Source organism: Habropoda laboriosa, unplaced genomic scaffold (assembly GCF_001263275.1).
Source record: "Habropoda laboriosa isolate 0110345459 unplaced genomic scaffold, ASM126327v1 scaffold156, whole genome shotgun sequence".
Taxonomy (NCBI): Eukaryota; Metazoa; Arthropoda; class Insecta; order Hymenoptera; family Apidae; genus Habropoda; species Habropoda laboriosa.
In genome coordinates this window covers 803,038-822,102 of record NW_017100300.1, presented here as the reverse complement: position 1 = coordinate 822,102, position 19,065 = coordinate 803,038, and the positions used below count along the sequence as shown (strand labels likewise).

The following is a 19,065-nucleotide window of genomic DNA, read 5'->3' as shown; positions in this document are numbered from 1 at the left end:
CTAATCGTTTAATCGTTATCTTGCCGCTCGAGGACGAGCTTTCGTCGCTGGCGATCGATCGTGCTATAATATACTCTAAACGTACTATGTTTTTCCTGTTTCGCCTGGTGATCGTTTCAATACCGACTATATTAACCCTTTTACGACGGAAAAACTGCGAACTACCAGCGGCTGTGAAGGTTAAGAGTTTAGTAAATTATTCTGCTTCACACTGTGGGTAATTTTTCTTGGAGAATTTTGTTTAGTAAAGAATAGCTGCAGAAATATTAAAAAATATTCAATAGTTTGAGTCGCTGAGAATTTGGGAAATTATTCTGCTTGACACTTTTTATTTATTAAATATTAGCGTCAGAAGTGTTAAAAAATATAAAATATTTTGAGTAGTTAAGAATTTAGCAAATTATTTTGCTTGACACAGTGGGTAATTTTTCTTGAAAAATTTTATTTGTTAAATATTAATGTCAGATGTGTTAAAAAAATGTTTTTTAGTATTTAATTAAAATTCTCTTTTACCAAAATTTCGATGGGTAACTGTAGACACCGTTATTAGCACAAGGGTTAATCGAATTAAACATTGGAATTACCGTCACAGCAACACTTTCCTAAATCAATTTTAATAATTCGATTAACCTAACCCGTGGCAATTCACCTTCAGTTCTCGCATTCTTCCAATTATTCAAAACTTCGAAAAACCGTTTGACCAGCAGTACACACAATTAAGCACTAATCCTCCATAAAAGCGAAGCCCAACAGTCGTACACAATTCCAGCTGCCTCCTATTTTTCCCAATAACAATTAACCAACCTTCCTCGTCATAAAGAAAATCTCCTTTTGCAATCCCTTCCATAGCGTTCACCGGATTAACTCGAAACTTTTTATGCGATTTTCGCGCGTTCACCGGTGTCCCGGCAACTTTCCTCCACTTTTTACGACCTTACGGCCAGGTCACCAGGGGAGTACCTAGGAAGTCAAGGTCCCAGGGGAAAGTCAACGAGCTTGGAAAGTTTACACACCGTCTGTTGAAAGGCGCGGAGAAGAATACACCCCTAAAAGTTCGACAGGCCTTCGTCGCGTATTGTTTTACTGCGGCAACGTGCCTTCCGCTTGAACACATTTGGCGGAAAGTGTGCGGCCATCGCCTATTTCCATGGTACGACGTCGAGGAGGAACGGAAAAGCGTCGTAAAGTTTACGCAGGATGCAATTCGTTTTACTGCACGGGGGCATTTGACGGACAATTCTGAGGAACGTTTCTTTCTTGTATCTCCCAGAGGACCTTTTATTTTTCATTTCTCTCGCTCTCTTCTTCTTCCTCTTCTCCGTGTGCGTGCTTTATCGAAGTAACGGGGAGAAATCGCGTTGCATAATTTGAGCGTGTTGTCGTTGAAATGTTTCCTTTGGAACGGTTTCTCGAAGGCTTGGAATCGAAATGGATGGATGGTTTTTGGCGGGTAACGAGCGCGATGGTGGAGGAAACAGAAGCCACGCGGAGTGAACAGCTGCTTCGTATATCTCTCGACAGGATCGTCGCACACCACGAACAAGGCTACGTGCATACGACGCTGCCCTAAACAGACGTGTGCCGGAACGAGAGCATTCTCTAAATATTATCGCGCAATATTTTTATCTCGACGGCGGAGGAGGAGGAGATGGAGAGAAGCTATATACGAAGAAGAAGAGAGGTTTAAGCTCTCGCGGAATTTCTCTCCATCTCATCGATATTTATTATTTTTCCTCCGTGAAAGGCTGTTCTCGTCTTGTTCATTTTTTTCGCCTTCTTCTGTCTTTCTCTCTCTTCTCTCGAGCAGTTGAGATCGAAAGGAAAACCGTGTTGAGATGGATTGTGGTTTTATTTTTACGCTACCTGGAATCGATCCATATTCTCTCGTCAAGGAGGAACGCGCTTCGTCAATGGCGCCACTGTATCTTCGTTTCATTGACGCGGTGGAGTGCGATAAATATGGGCGATCTCGGATATTTAACGGCGAACAGTGTCACATTAATAGCACTCGGATTGCTTTATACATATGCACGGGCTCAATTAGCTGTCACTCGCAGCTCCCATGGCTCTAATCACCGCGATACGTTGCTTTCAGCGTTAAGCGATGATAGGTGCACACTTTTCTCTGGATCTTACTCGTCTTTAGTTGAACATTCAATATCCGAGAGTGTGTGCGTCTGTTTATCCATTTCGTGGTGTTTTAATTCTTCATTTCATCGTACTCACACGTCTTCACGTTGAAGTTTCTTTAAAAAAATTCTTCAATTTCTATTTTCGAAATCTTCAAATTTGAGAATTTCCAATTTCTTCAAATGATTCCTCATAAGTTCATATCGAAATTTGCGCAAAAAATTTGGATCACCGAAACAAAATTTCCACACTGTCGGTACAAAATTTCCGTTTTTTCGTTAAAAAATTTTCCCTGTTCGGCGTGAAGTTACCAGATGACCTAATACCATTTCTCCAGTCGTAATCATAAACGGAGGACGATGAAAATGGACGATAAGGCGGGTACGAAAAGAGGAAGAAAAGGAGAGGTAGCTGCTTACAATTTGTAATCGACGTGGCTACCTGAGCGGCGCTAGGCTGCCGCTCGGGGATCGTCGAAAAAGCACGGTGACAGGGCCCTGCAAGAACTAGCTCCCCCCTACGAAGAGTTGACAGTATTTTTGTGCGGCGTACGAGACGCCTTCATTATCCATACGCCTGATGCGAGAGGAACTCCCATTCAGGACTGAGACTCATGAATACGCGCCACGGACCCCGTTCCCAGAATTCTCGCGGTCACGTCTCGTACGATCGTCGACCGGTAATTCGATTTTTGCGTTCGACCCGTTTTTCTCTGCGGATTCCTTCTCCCGGCTTCCCCAGCCTCTCTCAATATTCTAATTACCTGGAGGATAGCGGTGGAGGAGATTTTGCGGTTCGCTTAAAAATTGGGGAAGAAACGGAAGATTTAGAAAGATTAGGTGTAGCGAGATTGTTAGATCTAAATTTTTGTGCAACTCGTCACTTGTAGGATTGTTGGGAGTGGTTCGGTGGAATTTTTTATTCATTCATTACTGTAGTACAACGATCTATAATCCTGAAATTGATTTTTGTATATCTCTGTTTAATTAACGAATAAAAATATATTCAATGGCGATTGTATAGAACTGCAATGATTTTTTCTTTATTCACTGCTGTCTTACTCGATCAAGATGAAATTAATTAAATAAATCGGTTAAATAAAAATTGATTCAACCCATGCACTCTAAGAAGTAGATCTAAATGCTTAATTAGTTGAAAATGTGGCTAAGTAATGTTTGTGAATGCGTATCGGAGTACAGTGCAACGAATGAAACGATGAATTAAAATAATCACAGAACACAATGAATTTTCCTAATAAATTTCAAAGATCACAATTTACTCCAGAATTTACTCAAAAACTCCTACCTCAGAACAGTAAAACAAATTAAAACAATTAAACAACACAATGCTTAATTCGTTCTTCAACCGAATTTCAAAGGGCCCAATTAACTCAAGAATTTATTCAAGAACCAATCACTCACTCCACAATTTGCAGAACCAAGCTCAAATATCCGTCAATATTTATTTTTCAAAAGAACCAAACCAGAGAAAAAGTAGATCATAAAACATAATCGACAGTCAAAAACTGCGTTCTATCACGAGAAGAATGTTAACGACATTCATCCCGGTGACCAAGACCGAGCGTTCTAATCAGATGGCGCGGCTCGGTGTCGGCCAAGCATAATCTGCCGCGGTCCGACGTTGGATTCCACGAGATTAACCAGCACTTCCATCGAGATTTGTCGTCCGTCTCCTTCCTTTTTTTTCCCCTCTCCGTCTCCCTTCCTTCTCTCCCCTCGGTCCTGTCTCGCGTCCTTTTAGTAAAGAAACTCGTGGGTCCAATTAAGAGCGGACCGTGCACACCGCGCGCGATCGTCCTTCTCTTCCCCCTGGCGCGCGTTTTGTTTCCATTCTGATCGCCACTACATCGCGGCGCCATGAAAATGCTTGAGAATCTCCGGTTCTCTCCAACCCCTTCTCTCTCTCTCTTTCATCTCTTCCTGCGTTCCTCGGTGAATTCCATCGCGTTCACCGACGCGTTTCCGTTTTCTATACGTACGAATTGAACAGTAGGGGTCCAATTAAGAGGAAGCACGCGAAGGAAATCGTTTAGAGAAAGAGAGTGCAAGAGAGAGTGAGAGAGAGATAGTGAGGTTGGAGGAACAGCGAGCCGTGGCTAGTTCGAGGAACGGATCGAATAGGAGGAATAAAGATGGAGGAATTAGACGAAGGAACGAAGAAAGGCGTCTATACACATGGTGCGTACGCGAGCTAGCTTGGTTCCTAGTTTCTGTGCAGAGATACGATCGTCCCTGTAGTTTTAATGCAGCAATTACCACCGGGTTTCCAATTATTAAACCTACTTACCTGTGTGTGTGTGCTTGTGTGTTACAGATCAGACAAGAGAAACCCTACTACATCGCGGATCCGGAGGTGGACTCGCTGGTGAGTATTTCCTTATTCGTTGTGTCGCAGGCTACACCTCGTTTCCTTACCGATTATTACGTTCTTTTCTTTTCTTTCGTTCCGTTGGCTTTTAGAGTCTGATCGGCTCGGTTTTATCTGACGATCGCGGTCTCACTGGCCACCCGGTGAGCTCGTTTCGAAGAATGACGGTGGAAAAGTCGGCGAAGCACGGGAAGCGTTTAATTGAGGGATGGTGGAAAATCAAACTTCCGCGAATCGACTAACGAGCTGCTTGCGAAATTTTTTTTTATAATTCAGCAGCTTAACAATTGCTTCCTTTCCAAGGGAGCGACTGAGTTAGTCTTTGACCCTTTGCCGATGGAGGACTGCGTACCTTTCCTTAAACTCAATCATACGGAAGTTATATTTTACTCGTATGCAAAGTGTCTTAATTGCAATAAATGTTTAAATTGTTTCAACTGCTGTTGAAAGTAAGAAAACGTTATTAAAGGTTATCTCGATCATTTCAAGATCATTGACATTTTTTCGCGCGTTATTTTTGCATTGTTCGAAGTTAATTCAAGATCGTAATGTCGCAGGTCGTTGAACTCGCCTCGATGTTGGCTACAACGTAGCATTATAAAAAGCAAATGTAAACGCGCAAAAAAACGTGGATGATCTTGGAGTGATCGTCAAGACGATCTTGAGCAACTTCTTTTTTTATCATCACCAGTCATTTCTTTCATGGCAGCGGAAATAATTTGGATATTCGTTACGAATGACACACCCTGCATACCTACGCGAGTGAATAGCCACGCCAAAAAATTGTTTACTCAAAAATATGAGTTTGTTAGTTGCGTTCGTGCTTTCTTACGAATGAATATGTGGTTTCGTTGTTCTCGAAGGGTTAACATACCACAGAAAAAAAAAAACACTCTGAACGGGGGAGGACTTCGATAACCAAGTATACTTCGAACGCAAGAACTTGTTCGATTTCCCCTTCGATCGTTATGCTCGCGGGGATTTCAACTCGAGAGACGCGATACGAGAAAAAGAGAAAACGAGAGAAGCGGAGTTTTTCGATCCGAGAAGATCGTAAAGGGTATGCAAAAGTTGAGGACACGGTAATTAAAAGAAACGGAACACGAGGAGGAGACTCGTTGCTGCGCCTTTGTTTCCCCGTGGCCGGCCGGCGCGGAGCGGCGGCCATTCGAATGGCAGACCTTCGAAACACCGGAGGAAGAAATATTTCAAACGACCCTTCGCGTTCTCCGATCGAGATAACGGATAGTGGGCTTTTTAAATAACTCGGGTGTATTCCTTGCTGGACGAGGACGTGCACGCGGCCCACTGATGCTCAGCCTGGCTCAACGTCGACCTGCCATTATGGATTCCTTCTTGGGGACCGTTTGTCCTTGCTCCTCTGACCATTGATTCTCCCTTTCCTTCGATACCTCGCGTATAAATCCTTCGAGACTGATCGTAGAAGCTCGTGAAACCAATAATTAACACGTTCGTTGGCTCGTACGTTGCACGAGTACAGTTAGAAGTGAAATAATAGAGGAACAAAAATTTATTTCTCGCCCTGTTCGCATTAAAATTCATGATATTCGGTGTGGAATCTTGGAGAAAATTATTTTGTCGTTTTAGAAGCATGTAAATCTCTATCGACACTTTCTTGAAGAATATGTGGTTGAAAATTTTTATTATTCCACGAAAGCGAGTAAAAGTTGGGGTATATAATCTTCCTACGCTCGTTTGATATTAATATAAACGATATTTATTAATGAATGTAATACACTTTGTCTCTTTGGACACACTCCTTGTTCAGCAAAAAAGAAGACCATGAACGCTGATATTGATCGATATCCCATGGAGAAAAATCCCTGGGACCAGGATCGGAAAGTCACCTTTCCTAAAAATTTGTAAAAATCCTGAATCATTCGTGTATTTTATTCACACTTTGTATGAAAAAAAAACAGTAAAAATCTGTAAAAAAACTGATCCTTTTTCCTTCAATATTAAACAACGATCGTGTTAAGGTTCCAAGAAAAAAGAATCAAAAATTCAATTTTCCAGTATTTCCTGCACACGTCGAAATTAGCGCACATTTCTGCGTTCGACGCGACATTACTCGCGGGAAGATCCGATCTCTAATTATCCACGGGAAGAATAACAACGTCGGCGAAGCGATGTTTCACCATAAAGCCTGTCGGCGGACCTTACAGCCGCGTGTCGTCTGTTCCCGTTGAAAAAAGGGTGTCGCCGGTTTTCGAATATTCGCTCGTAATTCAAAATTGGATATATCGAGCGTGTTAATGGTGAACCGGTGTACGTTGTTCCGCGTTGGTCCTCTATTTTTTTTTTCTTCCTTTTCTCTGTTTCGCGTTTTTTATCCCGTTCGTCCCGGCGCGACTATGGGACAGTGGTGTGGCCGGAGGAAAAAAAAAAGGAAAAAAAAAATACGCAGCGGGGGAGAAGGAAAACGGACGACGAGGATGCATTTCGTTGACGTTGTTCGCATCGTTGGCCTCAATTTTTCAAAATGTCACGCCCGTTATCTGAGCTGTCAGGACGGCATCGGTCCACGCGCAAACATCCACGCAAGGTGTACCGGCTCGCATCTCGCGCCGCTGTTGTCACAACTGTCGCTCGGTCTCGATCTGCTGAAACAGAAAACGAACGGAATAAAACCAAAAAAAAAAAAGAGGAGGAAAAATAAAAACGGAGAGAAAAATCGAAACAGAACGAAACGAAAAAAGGACACACGCAGAGAGAGAAATATGGGAGAGAAAGAAGGAACAGAGGGAGGAAAAAACGTGGAAAGAAGGGGATAAACGAAAACGTGGAGCGCAACGAGGACGAATTATGCATCCGCGACATTAAGTAAATATAAGCACGGACAACCGAGACCTGTGTTTTATCTAAATTTTCAGAGGAAACGAGACTGGGCGCTTGGCTGATCTCACAGTGACGCGAATTACTACGCGTCTTTCGAATTTTCTCGACCGCCGTATTTGGATGTTCCGGCGTTGTTGCTGTCGAGGAATAATTCACCGCGTGATTTTCGTGTATTTTTGCTCTTCCTGTGCATCTTGATCTTTTGCGGTGTCTTTGGAGTTCAGGATTTGTGAAAGACAGTTGCACAAGAATTACGTACACCTCGAAATAGTTTTGTAGTTCGGTGGTCCAAATTATGGAAGAAAGTTCCAGTCTAAATTAAACGTCTCAAATTTTAAATTAAAAGTATAAAATTTCAAAATGAAATTCAAATTTTTTAATTTAAAACCGGAAAATTAAAATTAAAATTCGATTGTCGAATTTAGAGAGTCTAATAATTGAAACACCACTTAAGGTTACTTCCCTCCTCTCTTTCGGGCATTCAAATCACTCGCCGCCAGTCATCATCGATCGAGCAACGCGATTATTGCACCTGTTGCTACAAATGCAATAATTCAAAACGTTTCGTGCAAGAAACACCGGATCACACTGCACACACTCGTTCCATCGAAATACGAACGGTTGCGACCGTTCATCAACGAGAGGGTATAGCAACACACCGCACGCGGAGAAGAACCCTCTTCCAATCGAAACGTGTGTTCCTCGCTCGAAACGCGTCGTTTCCCAATTTCTCCCAATCCGCTCGATCCCAAACGCATTATTCCCTCCCCCCTTCCGCCCCCCGGTTCCTTCGAAAACAGGTCCCATAAACGCTCTCCCCTCTAGCAACTTAGCAAAAACTCGCGAGTCGAATCCGCTAGAAAATTTACGAACGCTTGAGGGGAAGCTTCACCACGGACGGATCGAAAATCGCAATCGCGGCTCTCTGGTTCGCCAAGAGGTGGCGTGGCTTCATTACGTCCGTGGCAAATCGCAATCTACGAGCAATGAGCTTCTATCGTAAAGAAGAGGCACGTAACGTCCGCGGTTTTTGCCATTTCTCCGCCATCTTCCTCTCCTTTCCTTCCTTTCTCGGTGTCGTCCTTTTTTCCTTAACCTCCCCACCCCTGCGACCAATACAGAATCAACTCTTCCATCTTCGTTCCGTTCTATCGCAAGATGGTTGTCCACATCGGCAGAAATCAACTTTTTTCCACCACAATTATTTCATCCGGTGGAAACTCTGGGCATTACAGAGGTTAGGGCAGGGCGTGTGTGTCTGTGTGCGTTGATCGGAAAGGCCGCCTGGAAACGACGCGGTGACAGGGTCGAGGGGGCAGCGACGAAAGGGCTCGAGATGGCAGAAAATTCGAAGCAGCTGCGTTCATCCCTTGGAAAAGAGCAGGGAAAGTTCGAGAAGAAAGAAAAGAATTTTCGCCTGATTTTGCTACCGTGGACAAAAGAAAACTGTTGCACTCTCTTCGAGTGTTTCCAAGCTACGAACGTCGAGATTTGTGGTTTAATCGAGGTGGTCCCTTTTCTCCGAAGCAATTTTTCCAAAATAATTCCTGCGCTTTGAACGGCTGTAGGTACCTTTACGCTTGTAACGTGCAAATAACACGTTTGCATCGGGACAAACGATGCTTGGTTGTTGGTGTATATCGAGCAGAGTTCTCTCCGCGTGTTTTTTCCATTAGTTCTACCTTTAACCTTCGGCGAACAGCATGCAAAACGGGGTCGGGAGTTGTGCCACGCCGGAAGAGGCACGTAACAATGGCGGACGTGGTAAAGCATGTGGCAAAGCCCGTTCGCTCAATTGCAGGCGAAGGTCAAGGGTTTCCTACGGGGTTAAAAGCGAGCAGATTCTCTCTCTAGTAAGAGAATCCTTGGAGCGCGGAGAAAGCGTGCTCTCTATTCTTCCGCTGGAATCCGTGGTTTCCGGCCTCGCGCGAGGATCTTATCTGACGCGTTCCAATGGAACGAAAATACCCGCTGTCCACCCTCCGACACTCTTTTCAACCCGTGACCCTTGCTTCGTCTAATTCCGTCCAATCTTATCTCTACTCTTGTCCTCCGAACTTCTGCTTCGTCTACTTTTTCTCCCTTGTTCTAAGCAATCTAGACGAGGCTTGTATTACAGATTTCGGTCGATCTTGATGGAAGCCGAGGGTTTCACCAGTGAGTGGAAATTTGTCGGGTTTACTTTCCGAGAATCTCTTTCTTTTCCTTTTTTTTTAGGAAGAATTGAATCGTGGGTGTGCACACTAAGTTGCAACGTGTAAAGGATGTGTGTGGTTCTTCTCAGAAAGTAAATTCGAAATAATTTCGTTACTGTATTTTACGTAAATCTAGAGTAAGGTAAATTTATTCTAGATTTATGTAAAATACGGTAAGGAAATTATTTCAATTTTGCAAAATTCTTTTAAAAATTCAATTCACAGTCAATCTTACTGCATCAGAAATACTTTTCCACGAGTTTCCAGACCTTCCATTGAAATTTCCCAGATTCTCAAAGAAACTGGACCATTTTTCTCCCCATTTTCGCGTTAGTTCGAGTTCACGGCCGCGAACGAAATCGTAGAACGAAATACGCGGTTTCGCCGTGTGAGAGAGGAAAGCAAGCAGCGTGGCGAACGCACGCGAGAGTTCATACTCTCTCTTTGCGGGGATCTCTGCCCTCGCACACGCTCTTTAATAATACTCCCATTAGCATAAGCGAGAAATGAGCCAATGAGATGCTAATTGCCGCTCTCACGTTTCGAGAATAATTATTACCACGAGGGTACTTAGGCTCGCTCGGACGTTAGCCGCTATGCGCTCCACGACGATGTTCTCATGCTTGGCGGAGTCGCGCTCGATCCGCGAACGGACTTTTTACACGCGCCAATGCGTGGATACCGCGGGAGTCTCGTTTTCTACATGATGGAAACGCGGAACACGTGCAATATAGAGGTTTCCGGAATTTTTGGCGCCGTTCAAACGCCAGGAACGTTCGTTAACGCGCTTTCTCACGGCGATTCTCGTTCTCTAACGATCCGAGATGCGGCTAATTTTAAGACTCACTCGGGACGAGATTGAACGCGATCTTAACGAGCTGCATTTAGTTACAAAAACACGGAAAATCTCAATTTTTGGAACATCCAGCGTATTTCCTAAGTTTCTAAATGCAATTAGATGAATAGCCTAAATTTTTCATACAGGTTTAATTAAGTAAACCAAAGGAAGGCGTTCGAGTAAAAATAGTGATAACAATAACTTCAAAAAATAGAGAAAATCACAATTTTTGGAACATCCAGCGTATTTCCTAAGTTTCTAAACGCAATTAGATGAATAGCCTAAATTTTTCATACAGCTTTAATTAAGTAGACCAAAGGAAGGCGTTCGAGTAAAAATAGTGATAACAATAACTCCAAAAAATAGAGAAAATCACAATTTTAAGGACATCCAGCGTATTTCGAAATTTTGCTAATCACAATTGGAATGAGTAGCCTAAATTTTCCACACAACTTCAATTAAGTAAACCAGAGGAAAGCTTTCGAGTAAAAACGATGTTTCATCATTGCTCGTTTTAAGGAGCACCCTGCATATTTAGCGATAGGCCGCAAAAATGGTCGAAGAAGCGGTAATTATCGAAAGGCAGAGAAAAATACAGGTTCGCCGTGGAACATGCAATACGGAAGGAAACGGATGTTTGCATTTACGCGACACGCGAAATTTTTATTTCTCATTAATACACGGTATTTTTCTGTATCATAATAAACGTGCACCGTGCAGATTGGTCAACCTTCTTATTCTCCTATCTACGTGTTATTACACGTTGCTCGCGGATAGCTCCTCTATTTACCCATTAATCATCAACGCTGCACTTCGTCGTATTATTTTCTTTCTTTTTTCTTTATGTAACTCCCATTCAACGATACACGTTTTTCCCGCCGCGTAATTAGCTTCTTTGTGTACCTTGCACTCGGATGCCTCCGCGGTTCAGGCCGACCTATGCACGATACTTTTCAATTTCTGCCGCGTCAGTAAAAACGGCCAGGAGAACCGGTGAACAATTTCTGACGCGTCCTATGCAAAGAAAGTAACGACTCCGCGGGATGTTTCATAGAGATTTCCTTTTCGGCGTTCTTGGTGTCGATAAGTCGACAGAAGTGAAATAAAACGGAAATAATTCTTTGGAATTTTCAGTGTTTCACTCTTATTCGTGGTACAGATTACGGCGTTGATAAGGCAGGAACGTGTTACTGTAGGAAAAATTTCGTCGATAGGGTAATTCCGGGAGAGATGGACCAGGCAAGTATTTCCTACATTATCCGCCATATGTGGAACGCGTCAGTATTCTTTTGTTTTACGGAAAGCGTTTTTCTTCCATATCTGGCGGATATGCGGAGTCCATCTCTCCCGAAATTACATTAGAGGATTGTCAAATCGAAGAATCGTGTGTGATCGTTCAAGGTTCTTTATTCGAAGGTGGTATCAAAGCAATGAATAGTTAATTACAACGTGTAGATTTAGATAACAATTACGTGGCGAGGGTTAAGTGAACGTGACACAATGGAATTCTTAATTTTACAGTAACTCTGTATGCACAACTGCTACTGTACGTGAAGTTTTTTCTCTCTGTCTCTAAATATCGAATACCTGTTTTCTTCTGACAATCCATTTCCTCTTATCACGATGCTCGGATGGTAATGATCGATCTTTTTTCATGATTCGCGCGAGATAGAACAACGGTATCGCGTGAAATCGCGGAGATTGAGGAAACGACGTTCGATTAGCTGCGGAGGATCGACGGGTTGTGTGGAACACGATTAACAGGGAGAAACGTGGCTCTGCTTGCACGCGGTGGAGAAGAAAAACGGCGCGGAAACGAAGGCGACGATTTTCAATCCGGGCCAGACTGACTAAGTATACCCAGAATTATATTCCTCGACACGTTCGAACGAGAACCGATGATTTCCGGCGGGGATCTTTTATTCATGCCTGCCCTGCTACCGTCTGTCAATTAGTTACACGTCGTCTCGATCGAATATTTATTAATTGACTTGGCTTCGATCAAAGTTGCACGCGAAACATCCGGACACGGGGTCTCGAAAGGGCCGCCATATTGCTAATCGTGTATTCCTCTTGCAACGTTAGCAAGGTTAATTTCATCTGGAACAGATTTAATCCCACCTGACACGATGTTACATGCAGCATGCGAGAATATCGAGACGGAAGTTTTGAAAATTAGATAGAGGATCGAAGGTAATGGGTAGATGAAATTTCTCTACCCGAACGTAGTGGCCATTTCGATGGTAATCGAAGGTGCGAGGAAACGAGCCTCGTTAGATGTTCATAAGGATTTTTTTCTTTTTTGAAAACTCGTCTGTTAATAACGAAACAGGCTGGATCGTTTATGAAGTGTCTCGAAACCAGTTCAATTTTATCCTCCCTCGATCTTTCCTTATCACTTTCTTCGCTCTGTTAGCGTCGTTCTAAACAAGATTCATTTTACGTTCATGACTTTTACGTGTAATTTCATAAACCTGTCAGAAGTGTCCAAAATTTGAGGATAATTCTCGAAGAAAATAAATTAAATGAAAAATGAGAGATGGTTTGAGAGTACTCTCGAGAGTGGCTGTCGCGAAAAACTCTGAGATAGACAAGCTACTCCAAGAGTGACAGAGATGAGATGAGGTTTGCGTGTAAAGGAGCGCAGAGAAAGAGAGAAAAGGTCGGGAAAAAATAAAATGAAGTGAAAAAACAAGTTTGAATTAATCGGAGAGCTGGAGAGATAGTTGGAGAGTACTCTCGAGAGTAACTAGGAGACTGAGATGAGGTGAGGTTGACGTGTAAAGGAGAGCCGAGAAAGAGAGAAAAGGTCAGGAGTGGAAACATTAGAAGCCTCTTTTTCACCGGCGAGTAAAGCTACACCCTCTCGTTTTGTTTCGTATCTGCTCCATTTCTATGAATAAACTGCGCGCGCTGGACACGCCGGAGCCCAACAGCGGTTGCAACCTTGCGTCGGAGCGAACCCAATAAGAGCGTCACGACGCGCTCCTGCCCTCGAAGAGAGCCGGTACAAGAAGAGAGGCAGCGCGGTAACGGTACCCTGGAAGCCAAGGATACTCGAAGCTGTGCCGCAAGGATCAGGAGAACGAAACCTTCTCGTCTCATTTTTCATCCTAATTACGCTCGTGTCGAATGTTCGCCGGGAATTCTACAATTTTCGGCGGCCATCTTTCAAATCAGCTTTCCTAGTCCTTCAGATGAAAGTCTAACGTTGGTCGATTTGTTTAATTGCTTGCCCAGATGATCTACAGACGAATTTTGAGGTTAGGTCTCTCCGCAGTTGTTTCGTGTCAATTATTATTTACTCCAGATCAAAATATTAAAAAAATTAAGATCACTGTGCATTGTAAGCCATGCAAGAATTTTCTATCGACGAATGGTGCCAGATTGTACGTAGAATTTTCATATTTTGAGGTTATGTTCCTTTGAATGGACTAGAAAATCATATACTTTGTTCCTTTACAATATTTCTCATCTCTGCTCAACAAAAACCTTTATATACAAAAATTTTAAATCACACAAATGACTATTTTAATAAAAGAACCTCCACCATTTTCAAATGTTTAGGTTACGTTCATCTTTTCCTCTACTCAACGCTGAACTTCCGAATTCGTACGAATCATTTCGCCCATTAATCTTCAAAACCGCGTAAAACAATTTCAAATTACGTCAAAATCCTGGACGTCGCCAGAAACAGTTTCTCAAAGAGGTTCCAAGCATTTTCGTAGCCAAGCAACTCGCGCCAAAAACTCTCCACGCCCACGCCACTGTCCTCGCCGCGTCTCGTCTGCTTTCTTTCGCATGGTCGGTTCGCGAATTAGAAAGAAAAAGCTGTCCGCGAGCTCGTAGGAGGTGTGTGCCTCGCGGAGACTCCTCTTGGACGAGTCTCGGAGAAAAAGAAGCGTTCCAGAAGCGAGACGACGACGATGGCGGGGAGGCATGGGAGCATGTGTAAAGTATAACGTAACAGAGGGACTGGCGAACGCCTGCCACGCTGGTGGTCCATTATACCGGTCTTCTTGGCGACGAGGACCGGGTTGCTTTCTCGCAACTTTGTGACGCAACGTGTCCGCGTCTAAATTATCGAAATATTTTATATATGATTTATGTTGGAGGTATTGAACGACTGGGAATCAAAGCGACACGTAGTATTAACTCAGGGGGCCACAAGACAATTTTCATTATTCCAAGTATAGTACTGTACTGTTCTTTATCATTATTGTTTTTCTTTTAATTCATAATAATGTCTAGTTGAGCTGCGATGGTCGAAATTTTTACGTTTGAGGCCCTCCGGTCACTGATCTGAAACCATCTCCGGTCACAGGTGACCAACGTGGCTGCCAACCTGTTAATAGGCTGTTTACCCAATAATAACAACTGTGGAAATATATGTGTGATTTAGTTAAAAAAAAATGTACTATTGAGTAGAACCGTGCAAATTTTTGTGACGGTCCCGAGCGTCACTAAACCGACTGTTTTCGTTCGAGTCCTCAGGCCAGCAAGGGGTGCAATAAACTTGAGGTCCAAAAAACTTACTTACGCGCCGATAAATATGTGTACGCGCATTTTTAACGTCGAATTCCGACAATTTTTCCACGCAAATCCGCCTTTACCGCGATAATTCCGATAATTCCCCATCCCTTCGTTCTTTCTTCCGCTCCTCCGGGTTAATTAAAGTTGAGACGACGTGGCTGCAAATGGCGGACGAAACGAGTCGCAAGAACGTGTGCAGGTACAGCTGTAAGAGTACGGTCATCGGTGAAGCTTACGCGTTTGATACCCTAGCGAACGTAGGAGGAAGTTACTTTATAAAGCTGGAAGATTTATTGGTTCATTCGGCCGCTCATTAATGGAGTGGCGCGTTAAACATGCAAAACGCGAGGGGAAAATAAAGTCGTAGAAAATTACGAACTAGCCGATGGTATCGCTTTTAGAGCCGCGGTATTATTACCGGGCGAGGAGAGGCGGCGAGGAACAACGGCGGACAATTGAGACAACAGAAAACTGGCAAGATAAAGCGTAATAGCGGCTATTAGAAGACTTGCTATAAAACAATCTGATAGATGACTCGAGCGGGGAGGGGAGAAAAATAGACGCGAACGCACGCATACACGGAAAGTAAACAGCACGGATGACAGAAACACTTGACGCAAACCGTTTAACCGTACTTGCTAATTATTTGCGCTATCTTCCAGTGTTGTTTGTACAGAGTGGGTAGTAATTGGGTGGTATAATCGAGCTTAGGGTGACTTCACGTGTAAAAATGAATTGGAAACGTGGAATAAAATATTTTAGTGAGTAGCTTGGTTTTTGAGAATGTTGAATTTACTAATTATTCAATTTTTTTTTGTGGCAACGTCGTGATAATAGATTTGTCAACGATGTGCTTGATTGAAATTTACGTTAAAATTCTTATTCTTGGAATTAGAGAGTCGTGGATTGATTTTACAGTATTTCGACGCTTTAATTATGCGACAGTCTGTATAATTTTCCTAACTGCAGAAAATGGACGTTATTTTCTTTGCAAGATGCGACATTACTGAATTTCGCGAAATTTTGCATATGTGAATTTTTCAATTCAATTTTCGCGAAAACTAAGTTTGTTCAAGATTGATAAAAATTCATTAGTGTACAATAGTGACTGAAATCGATCAAGATTTTCCTATATAAAGTATACAAATTCCCTGGTCCACTCAAATAAAAACAATCTCAAGTTCTGACAAAAAGGAAATGTTATCTCTAAGCGCAAAGAACGAAGGAAAACTTGGCTCTTTCAAAATTCTTTTTTCAAAATTGTCCGAGATAGCCGCGTGTGACCACAGTGACGGGTAATATCGAGCGGAAATGTCCGAATACGAAACTGTTTCTCGTTGCTGCAATCGATTAAGTTCTGATCGATCGTACACGTGGTGGTTGGGTCGATAATGGGTGATAAGCGGGGTGGCCGACGATTCGCCATGTTTGTGTACGCGCGCGTTGTTTACCTTCGTGTCGGTGACGTTGAAAAATAGGTTCGCGACGCCTGTTGCGAATCGCGGTGAAAAATGCGCGAGGAAATCCACGACCTCGATCACATGCAAATGCGAGTGCGTTTTTCTTTCGCGAACGATGCCTGGCATCGACGATTCTCCAAGCAAGCCTCGCGGTTTCGTCAAACAACGATACAGTCGCTGCCCTTTGCGGAATCGTGGAAATAGGAAAAAAATGTTATCTCGATCGGTGCCGATGCGTCTGATTCCGAGCAATTTTACTTCCATTTGTAAAATCGTAGAAATAGAAGGAAATGTGAGTAATGGAAAAAGAATGGAGAAAGAGGAGAAATAGAAATAACGAGAGAGTAGAAACTCCTTTTTGTTCAATTTTTGATATGTTATAGTTATTCGTATTAGATTAGTACAGATGAAATGATCGAGGTGATAGAAAAACCTTCCATGACTGGAGTTTTATTAAAAATAGAATTTATTAATCAGAGTATGATTTTCTGGAAAAAATTCGAAGTGCAAGGAATACTTTAAAATTATTTCTTTTTACCTCAGTGTCGTTACTAAATTCTTGTCAAAGCGAAAAATAGTCATTGGATGAATTAATCTCGATTCGTGGTTCACAATAGTCGACGATTTGCCAAAATTCTGAAATTCTCAAGCATTTATGAAATTTCCCATTTCAAATGCAACAATTTAACAATTAAAATGGTCCCAAGACTAATTTCTGAAGCTGTCAAGCTTGATTCAATCGGTATCGTGACACTCGGACACTTTCAGAGATCGCAAAAGCGACACCTTCTTCCTTCACGACAGTTCTAAACAGCCGAGATCAATTAGAGCCTCGTTAAGACGGCAATACCGCGAAAAATATTTGGAAAAACGCAGGTGGTGTGGCGCGGATGGGACGCGCGTGCTCGTTACACGTATTCTCGCTCGGTTATCGTAAATCAACCGCCGATTAACGTAATTGCCGGCTCGAACGGCCGCGCGTTCGCCCCGACAGTATCTCTACGGTCTAATCTGTCCGAATGGAAAATTGAAAATTTGCGGAATCGACGAAAAAACGACGCCCACCGGTGGCTTCCTGTTGGGCACCGAATAAATTTCCATTTCTGCCTTCTCAGTTCGAGTTTCTGTTGCTTTACCACGGTTATTCGTCCAAGCCGTGTGTTTTCGAACGATCGTTTAAACGAAAGAAACTATTTCAATTAATTTATTGTAAAATCACTTTTGCTCTGATTTTATTAACCAACAATTGCACTTTTTTGCAATTTGATCAGATCGTACGTCGATGACCGAGAAATAAAAAAAATGCATTCTCATATTGGGAAGAATTGCAGTTTCGTAACTTTATCGTTGGAACGAAACGCACCTATTTCGCACGAATGTATTAAGATAGAGTTAAGTGGAAGTTTTGATGGTTATTACGATTTTTTCTCCGTTTGGAAGAATTATTGCGGCAGAGTTCATAATGTTACTTTCATAGATACAAATCACCGATCCGGTAGTTAAATGGAAGATTTATATGCAAGGATATTCATCATCTCGGGGAGGTTACTCGGTGTAGTGTGAATTAAGTATTCAATGGAGGCATATTGTTGTTCGAAACAATTAACGATAGCTTATTCCATTAGAACGAGGAATCTCGTAAGTGGTATTCATAAAGTAACAATCTTAGAATACTAACCGTGGAATGTTGAATCTATTTTCCCTCGATTATACTCGAACCTCTTACTTAACGCGTTATCGAAGAAAAATTCGCTATTGTGTAAAGTGTGGCATGTGATGTAATACAAGCAGTATATTTTTTAGGGTAATTCCTCCCGTCTGAGTTACTGTAACTGTACAAGACTTTACGAGCACTGTGTGCTAATACTTAGTTCTCAATTAAAACTCGAATCTCTTATATGTGTAATTAAAAATCGATGCAAAGTTTGTTTCGTTTATAGAGAATTCTATTTTGTGCAAATTGAATTTTTGATGTTTTGAGAATTTGAAATTCTCATTTTTCATCACTGAAAACCCGCTTTGATGGATCAGTGGATCAGGGGAATTTAAAATTGATAAGATGAGATAAATCGAGCCTCTTTCGTTCGATATGTCACTTTCAATATTGAGTATTACGACGCTTAGGCTAATCCAGAGTTAACCCTTTCCCACTGGAATGTTGCAAAATTTGATCTCGTTTCAGTGTCCATTACTGTTGCGTCGTGGACCTTGATCAAGTCTTACGATTAGGAGTTTTGGCGCAGGTTGATGATTGTTCTCGCTGGTTCGAGGTGTATTAAAACTTCGTTGCTGGGTTAGGTGTTTTTTATTTTGATTAGATGTTTTCCTTTGGTTAGATGTTTTGATGAATTCTTGTTTTGATTAGATGTGTTTTAGATGTTTAGTTGAATTTGGATTGTTCGTTTCGTGACGATGTGTCTCGTGCACTCGTCTGACAGTGATTGACGGTTTTCAGGTGTGTAGGTGGATACAGTGTGTCCCGTAACACCACGAACACACGGAAATGGGGGGTTGCTGGGGTGACTCTGAACAACTTTTTCCTTTACCAAAATGTTGTTTGAAGCTTCATTTTTGAATTATTAACGAAAAACACTGGCCAATCAGAGCGCGCGTAGAGCCCGCGCTCAGGGACGGGCGAACAGAGATTCACCCGCGCGCTATC

The 19,065-nt window shown here is 42.5% G+C and overlaps 1 protein-coding gene across 1 annotated transcript in view; it reads left to right on the top strand.

Moving 5' to 3' along the window:
- LOC108573951 (homeobox protein homothorax) overlaps positions 1-19,065 on the top strand; it is a 506,295-nt gene that overhangs the window by 29,318 nt on the left and 457,912 nt on the right. The window contains exon 5 of the mRNA XM_017936443.1: positions 4,465-4,515. Within this exon, the coding sequence (XP_017791932.1) occupies positions 4,465-4,515 (51 nt within the window). The remainder of the gene's footprint in view (positions 1-4,464; positions 4,516-19,065) is intronic.